Here is an 8480-nt window from a genome sequence, read left to right as displayed (position 1 = left end):
AATCTCTAAATACCATTTAAATGTTTCTCTTTATGGGTTCAGAATTTATTTTTGAGCATTTTCCATTTCTCCAGGGCAGATTTCCTCTGTAGTTCAATTCATTTGAAATTTAGGGGGACATATCAGACTATTCTTGGTTTTTCCCTTTTTGAATCACAAATTCTAAAATGAATGGACACTTCTACAAAATATTGCTTTCATTTCTATCTCAGCAAAGAGTTTCCCCATAAAAGTAAGAATTTAGTTAAGAATATAATTTTCCTTCATTGGTCCTGCTTCCTTTTAAAATTCCTAATTAAAATCCTCAATTGAAGTAGTATCAAAGAAAGCCACAGTAATCTTAAGAGTTCAACTATGACTATCAATCATTCTTTGTAGATGAGAAAATAGTGGCATTAGTAAAGTAATTGGCCCCTAGTTCCCCTTCTCCCCCACCCCTTTCCAAACTTACCTCTTTTGTATTTCATTTGGACAGAGTCCTGTTCTCAAAATAATTATTATGCTGGAAATGCTCTGATGAAGTGAAAAAGCTGGTTTCAAACACAGTTCTCCTGAAGAGTAGTGGAAATGCAATATTATTCTATTTTCCCCTCTATTATGATATTCAAAAATAGGACCAAATTAAGAGGGCTCCTTCAGGATTTGGGGTCATGACACCAGTTCAAATGCTTTCTTATATATTAAATAGCTGTGTAAGCATGGACAAATTGCTTAACTTTTCAGGGACTGTTTCCTTATCTATTTTTTTAAAAAAGTGAATTATTATCACTCTGTTAAGTTGTAAGAAGGTATTGTCAGCTCCCCACTTTTCTTGTCATTAGCATAGTTAATAACTTGCAGCTATGTCCTCAGTTCCCTCTGCTCTTTGTAATTTGCTAGTTGGGAACTGATACTTTTTATCTATTTGAACAGTGAAGGAAAAACTTAAATTTGTTATCACTGGACAGATACCTTCATAAAGAAAGACAGACAACTGCTTTTTTGATTGTCAGAATCAGAAAGAGACAAATAATTCTAACAGGGATAATGGTGAACTTGCCTTTGATATTTGGTAAAAAAAAAATCTAGAACAAATTGTTGAGTTTTTTAAAAAAAGTTTATTGGGAGGCAGCTAGGTGAGGTTGTGAATAGAGCACTGGCCCTGGAGTCAAGAGGACCTGAGTTCAAATCCAGACTCAGCTACTTAATAATTATGTAACTGGTGTGACCTTGGGCAAGTCACTTAACCCCAGTGCCTTGAAAAAACCTGAAAAAAATACTGACATTTCTTATTTTTATATCAATGAGCCTTCTTTTGTAATTAAAAGAAACCATTTAAGCACAGTCACCCAACACATCCACTTGGTTGGAAAGTATAGGTATTACTACCAAAAAGTGGTTTTGTGGATAGAGCACTGGCCCTGGAGTCAGAAGTACCTGAGTTCAAATCTGACCTCAGACACTTAACAGTTGCCTAGCTGTGACCCTGGGCAAGTCACTTAACCCCATTGTCTTATAAAAACCACAAAAAAATGGTTTTGTGAGTATTTAACTGGGGAAGAAGTGATGCAATAAGCTAGAATTAAAGTCAAAAGCACATTTTGCCAGGTTAATCTAATTTTCTTGTTTGATAGGATTAGAAGATTATATAGATAGTATGAATGAATGAAAAAACATTTCTGAAGCAGTTATTATATGTAAAGCATGCTATGTCATAAGGATAAAAATAGAAAAAGAAGTCTTGTTTTCAAGGAGCTCACTTTTTAATGACAATAAATAGGGAAGGTTTTAGCTTCAAGTCAGATGAAAAAGATCCCATGGGTCTTAGGATATAGTGGCAAAGAAGATGATAATGCCTCTTCTTGATGTCATTTCCACAGATATCAGTTTCTGATGTTGAGCTATTGTGAATGCCAAGGACTTTGATGGTCAGAACTTTGTTTGGTGAATCTTCAGTACTTTTGGCTGTAGCACCTACAGTAATTATTGGCAGGTTCCTTCACCACCTTGTCATAGAAACTAGAACTCATTGCCAGATGCTCTATCCACTGTGTCACCTAGCCCCAGTGTTTACCTAAACATCATAAAGACCTCTAATAGTTGGGAACTTATTAAGATTCAAAAGTTGGACATTTGATTTTTGGATAATTATAAGTTGTTATTTATATAGTACTTTGAGGCTTACAGTATACTTTACAAATATTAGCTCATTTTATCCTCACAGCAATCCTGGGGAAAAGCTATTATTATCTTCACTTTGCAGGTGAGGAAACAAACACTTTGCATCATGTAGTAAGTGTTTGAAACTAGATTTGAACTCATCTTCCTGAAACCAGGTCTAGTGATCTGTCTACTAGACCACCTAACCCTCAAGTCAGTCTATGCGGACAGGTCACATTTTAGCTACCTTGGGGGCTGGAGAAACTACAAATTCCAAATGCTCTCAGTGACTTAATCCCATCGGGGGAGAGCCAGTTCAAGACCTGTCTAAATCAATTATTAAACTTATATGTCCTACTATTTCTTTCATCATTAACATCTGCAATTTTCAGAGGTCATACAAAACCTCTTTAATCCCTCTACCAGATAACAGTCCTGAAAGCTGTCCTGACTTTTTTTTTCCTTCCTTTTCTCCTGTTTACCTTCCCCACCCTCTATTTAAACTTACCTCTTCTGAATTCCTTTGGGCTCCATTTGAGTCCTGTTCTCAAGAGAACCAGTATGCTGGAAATGACTTGATGAATTAAATCAAGGTGTTGATGATTTATAGTTTAATTTGTGGTACAGGTTCCGATTTTAACAGAGGATAATGGCTTCAATTCCCCCCAAAATAAGAATCCTTAGAGGATTACCAAGAGTAGCAGCAGTATTTTGAGGTGTTCCCCTAGCATATTATGTAAAAAACATCTCTGAAGGTCAACACCTATTCTGAAAGTATATGTCATTGTCATCTGTAAACACAGAAATGATCTCTTGTTACTCCTTACTTCAAACCTTTAACAATATGTGATTTCATAGAGGTACAAATGGTTCTTCTAACCACAGAGATCACCACAATCCCTCTATACCTAGATTACCTTCTAGAGTTTCTGTGACAGAAAAACCCATCATCCTACAACCAACCCCCATTAGCAATTTCAGTGAATCTGAATGAAAGATATAGAGTGCATTAACAGGTATATATTTAAAGCTCTTCCAGCTTTGGAGGACCAGCCAGCATAGACTGCTAGACTCCACAGTGTCTGAAGTAATGAGATCTTAGAGATCACTACTAAGAAATGTTAACAATCAAGCATAGAAAAATCAGAATGAAATTTTTAAATATGATAGACTGGATAGTCCTAAAACAATGCAAACATTTCTAAATTTAAACAAATTGAAAGGGAGCAGCTAAGTGGCACAGTGGCTAGAGTACCAGCCCAGGAGTCAGGAGGGCTTGAGTTCAAATCCAACCTCAGACACTTAATAATTAACTAGCTGTGTAACCTTGGGCAAGTCATTTAACCCCATTGCCTTAAATTTAAAAAAATTGAAAATCAAAATAGTTTTCTCAGTTTTTTGCTTATTTCCAACAGATTTGTCTTTATTTTATCCATATTAAAATTTGGACCGTTTTATTCCAATATAATTCTTTTTATTGTTTAATATTATTTTTTCCTAAACTAAATGCTGTAAACAATTTATTTTATTTTTAATGGGGAAAGACAATATGTAGTTAATAGAAAAATTCAAAAGAATACAACACTGATTTTTTTATAAGATTTTTGAGTTCCACATTTTTCTGCCTTTCTCCCTTTCCTCCCCTTCCCCATGATAGCAAGCAATCTGATATATATATATATATATATATATATATATGCATATAATGCTAAAATGATTTTTTTAAACATTTTTTTTAAACTTTTGAGTTCCAAATTCTATCCTTCCTTGAGATGGTAAGCAATCAGATAAAGGTTATATATGTGCAATCATGTAAAACATTTCCATATTAGCCATTTTGTAAAAAGATTCAAATAAAAAAGAATGAAAGAAAAAGTGAAAATAGCATGATTCAATCTGTATTCAGATATTCTGTCTAATACAATTTTTTTTTCTTGGGCAGGCAACAGGTATTTGAAATTGCACATTCCCACTGGTTAATAGGAATATGTTTATGGTTAATATCCAAATTCTGGCTAATTGACAACATATGGCAGGTAATCATATTATTAACTACAGAGGCAGAACAAAGAGAAATTCATCACACCATTAGCTTCTTATCAGCACCATTAAAGGATAGAAATTATTAGCAGTTTTTGTTTGGGTGACTTTTTCTTTAAGACCTGCTAATGAGCAAATTGTTGGTTTTCTAATAGGATTTAACATTTTCAAATATTTCTTACAGTTAAATTCCAGCCTGAGCTTGGAATTTAACTAAAGCATTAGTCTATGCCTATAAATGCTCTCTGAAAATATCATTGAATTTCAATCTCATCTGTGTATTACAAGTGCTCTCAAAGCAAATGTTAAACAACATAATCTTCAAAATAGAATTTCACTTGAAAGTTATCTTAGTTTTTAATAAAACATTAATGATAAATAGTATTCTTATCAAAACAAAAGAATCTTTTGTTGCAAACATTACCTAAAAATGTCTATAATGAATTTGATCTGATGACCACTGTTTACTCAGCATGTTCTAAATCCTGAGCTACAGGAATCTACCTAACACAATTATTTGGCGGAAGGGGTTCAAGGTGATGACTGATGGAGCACAAGGTATTACTGGTTATTTCTGTTTACAGATCTACCCTTCAGGGTCTTTGAACATGGTAATTAGAGGAGAGCAATAAGAGCACTGGCCCTGAAGTAAAGTGAATCTGAATTCAAACTGGACCTCAGACACTTAATAGATGGGTGATCTTGGGCAAGTCACTTAACCCAAATTGCATCCCAAAAAGTTTCCTGGAAACTGGCTAACAAGAGGGTTTGAGGTTCTCATCTGTGACAGCAGATACTATGAGGCTCTTTGAGAATAGATGGACAATTACCTAGGAAGTGATAATTATTCTTCCTCCTTCCCCTACCAAAAAAAAAAGGAAAAATTAGAGAAAAAGAAAATCTCAGTTGGTTTTAGGGATGAAAAACAAAAGAAAGCAAGGAAAAATTAATTCAGATACTAGTCAGATTGATACAGGCATGATGTAGGACAATCTTGGAATTTTCTCTCAGAGAGAGGATTAAGGCTTTGGGGAAATAGGGTTTTTTCCTTTGGAATTCTATATATGAATAAGTGGTTTGTTCCTCCCCTTTGGGAATCTATATATTAATACTAACTCAGATTCTCTAAAAGAGGAAAAATAGACTTCCAATTCCCAAAGATTTTCTCAAGAGGAGAAAGGCTTTAATTATTAATATATCTGTATATGAATGTATGCATGGATGCATTTATTTTCTGGTAAGCTGTATTGATTCATTTATATTCATTCCCCAGAGTGAGAAATGATAGAACAGGCAATTACAAAATTCTAAGATGCAAGCATAACCTTCTATAAAGCATAATAAAAGATCATAGAAATCATAAACTATGAAATGAATTGTGGCAATTGCATTTTAAAAGGCCTTATGACAGCTGACACCTTTCCTGATGTATTTCATGCTACACCCCCAAATATATTCAAGGCTCTATACAAACTGGTCTCTTTCTTGCTCCCTGTATATAACTTTATTTCTCCTACAACAGAGACAATCCATCACACCTGAAATGCTCTCCCTTCATTTTCCCCCTTTCAGAGCTAAGGTAATATTTTCTACACAAGACGTTTCCTGATCTCCAGGTTGTTACTGACATTCAGTCATTTTAGTTGGTGACTCTTCATGACCCCATTCGCAGGTTCCTTGACAAAGACACTGTAGTGGTTTGCCATTTCCTTCTCCAGTTCATTTAACAGATGAGGAAATTGAGGCAAACAAGGTTAAGTGACCAGTTCAGGGTCATACAGTTAGTCAATTTGAGCTCAGGAAGATGAATTTTCCTGATTTCAGGCTCAGCACTCTATGCACTGCACCACCTAGCTATCCCCTCATGGATTGTCTTTTAATCACTTTACAAAGTATATTCCTTGAAAACTTTAAGTTTCTTGAGGGCAGAAACTATTTATTTTTTTGTCTCTGCATCTCTAGTAGCTTACATATAGCAGACATTTAATAAATACTTGGGGAATCAAATTGAACTTCATTATACCATAGCTTAACCCATTCCATATATTAAGATATAATACATGTTATGTACCCTGTGACATAAAGATAACATACAGTGAACACAAAACAGTTGGCTTTGATGACAGGCAGTATGGACCCCCAATGAGTTTTATAGAGTGACTTCCTAAAATAAAAAGAACAGAAGATTTTATATATAGTTGTCATTTGATTACCTACATCTCAAGGAGAGCCAACATATAAATCAGATATATTTCTGATATATACTTAAGCCCAGAAATCAGACAAAATTTAAACAGACTTTCTCAGACAAAAGAGACTATACCCTAAAAATGTTCATCTCTAAGCAATTATTTAACACCATATATATGAATCCAGCAAATCATAATTTGCTATAAAATAAATCTGTAAAAATATTAACCTAGTTTAATATGTATTTTAAACCAAATTTATTTATGCATAAACTGAAGGTAATATTTTAAACACAAAAGTCAATAGATTTGGGGGAATTAAAGTGATGTCACAAAACATCATAGAAAACAGATTATATTCAAATTACTAGGCTTTATTTGCTTGAAATCTTTCATATTACATGACAAATTACAGTTGTTAGTAGATAGAAATATAATACAAAATCTATTAATAAAATTTTAGTAAATAGAATTTAACAACTCTTAGAAATGAATGAATAGGTCACAGAAAATCTAGTCATCAATGTAATAGAGTACCAAGCATGTTTAAGATTGTTAAATTATCTTCTAATAATCTTTTAATAGTGTTTCTTTGTTTATTTTCACAAAGTATATCTTTTAAAATGTTGAATAAAGTAGCAGCCTTTTCACGAATATCTGATGGAATATTATTTATATTTAAGTATAAAGTTAGTTCTGACCTGTAATCATAAAAAAAATTAATAAGCACTATAAGTTTTTTATCATCAGACCTTTCTTTTCCCTTCTGAGATTTATTTACTTTCTTAAATGATCCTTTTGCTGCTAAAAAATGGTTTGGGGTTAGATGGTTTTTTGAAGAATCAATATTGCCTTTGAATTCATTCATTTGTTTAGCCTTCATAAGATCATGGTTTATCATTTTGTTAGTTTCTAAAATGTTTTGCAATATTTTATCTTCAAGCATATATTCATTCACTAATTGGTCTTTCAATATTTTGTATTTCCTCGTTAAAGAGTTTGATTGTGACTTTGAGTTATACTTTGTTAATGTGTCTATGATCTTGAGTTGTTCTCTTAAAACTTTTTCAAGTTGAGGAACAGAGTTAGCTATGTCTACAACTATTTTCCCTTTCTGAACTTTGTCCAGAGGCAGGTACTGAGATGTGTGTACATTTAACTTTTGAGATTTTTTCATACTTGTTGATTCTACAGCTGGCTCTATAGTTGGTTTCAGGATCAGCAACCCAGTTGGCTCCACAGATGAATTCTTAGTTATCATCACAGACAGTTTCATCTTCTTAGATTGGCTTGGTTTCACAGTTTGTTTTTTATCTGGTTTCAGCTGTTTAATGGGTAACAACCCAATTGATTTCCAAGGTGACACCAGATGTTGCATAGGTGATATCAATATTGTTGTTGCCTCTGGCTTCAGACTTTTTATCTCTAGTCTTGTAACTGGTCCTAGAACCAGCTTCACTGCTTCCAGATTTGGACCCAAAACTGACATCACAGTTGAAGCAGATGGTTCTCTTTCAATGTAAGATTTCTTTGTATCTAAAACATCAGAAACATTTGTTAAACTTGATATTCCAGAATAGTATCATAATAGTCATTATGTGGCATGTTTCTCTCACTGTTTCTGTCTCTCTCTCCTCTCATCTGTCTCTACCTCTCTTTTCCTTTCTCTCTCTTGGATAGCTAGACGTATGAGGGATATCTGGAACCATCTAAAGAGAAATTAACTGCATTGTCTTGGTTTGTTTGACCTTTTCCAAATAGTGTAGGGTACCTGTCTTGGGAAATTTTGAGGTCATTTATCAAGAAAATATGTTATATAATTTTTCTCCCAATGGATTTGGCTCATATTCCGGTTCCCTTCTTTTGCAACACTTTTGACAATCTCCTTTAAAATGTCACAAAATCTTTCCAAATATTTTCATTGTGTTTACAGGATGTATGACTTGAGAGTTAGGAAAAAAATTCACAGGTATAGAGCTATTTTTATGATATATAGATGGACTATAAGTATATGATTTTTATATATCATTGCTTAAAAGTTAGTCAAAACAATAATAAAGAACTCAGCTATCTTCAGGTGAACTATCTGAGGCAAATCTTTCTTTCAGGATA

General features: G+C 33.5%; 1 protein-coding gene across 1 annotated transcript in view; it reads right to left on the bottom strand.

Annotated features, from left to right (window-relative positions):
* Window positions 1-6879: 6879 nt before the first annotated feature.
* SPESP1 (sperm equatorial segment protein 1) overlaps window positions 6880-8480 on the bottom strand; it is a 53984-nt gene continuing 52383 nt past the window's right edge. The window contains exon 2 of the mRNA XM_074236222.1: window positions 6880-7904. Coding sequence (XP_074092323.1) covers window positions 6889-7904 — 1016 coding nt within the window. The 3' untranslated portion in view covers window positions 6880-6888. The remainder of the gene's footprint in view (window positions 7905-8480) is intronic.

Source organism: Macrotis lagotis, chromosome 4 (genome assembly GCF_037893015.1).
Source record: "Macrotis lagotis isolate mMagLag1 chromosome 4, bilby.v1.9.chrom.fasta, whole genome shotgun sequence".
NCBI lineage: Eukaryota > Metazoa > Chordata > Mammalia > Peramelemorphia > Peramelidae > Macrotis > Macrotis lagotis.
Note: the sequence above shows the minus strand (reverse complement) of the source record. Positions and strands in the feature narration are given on the sequence as shown.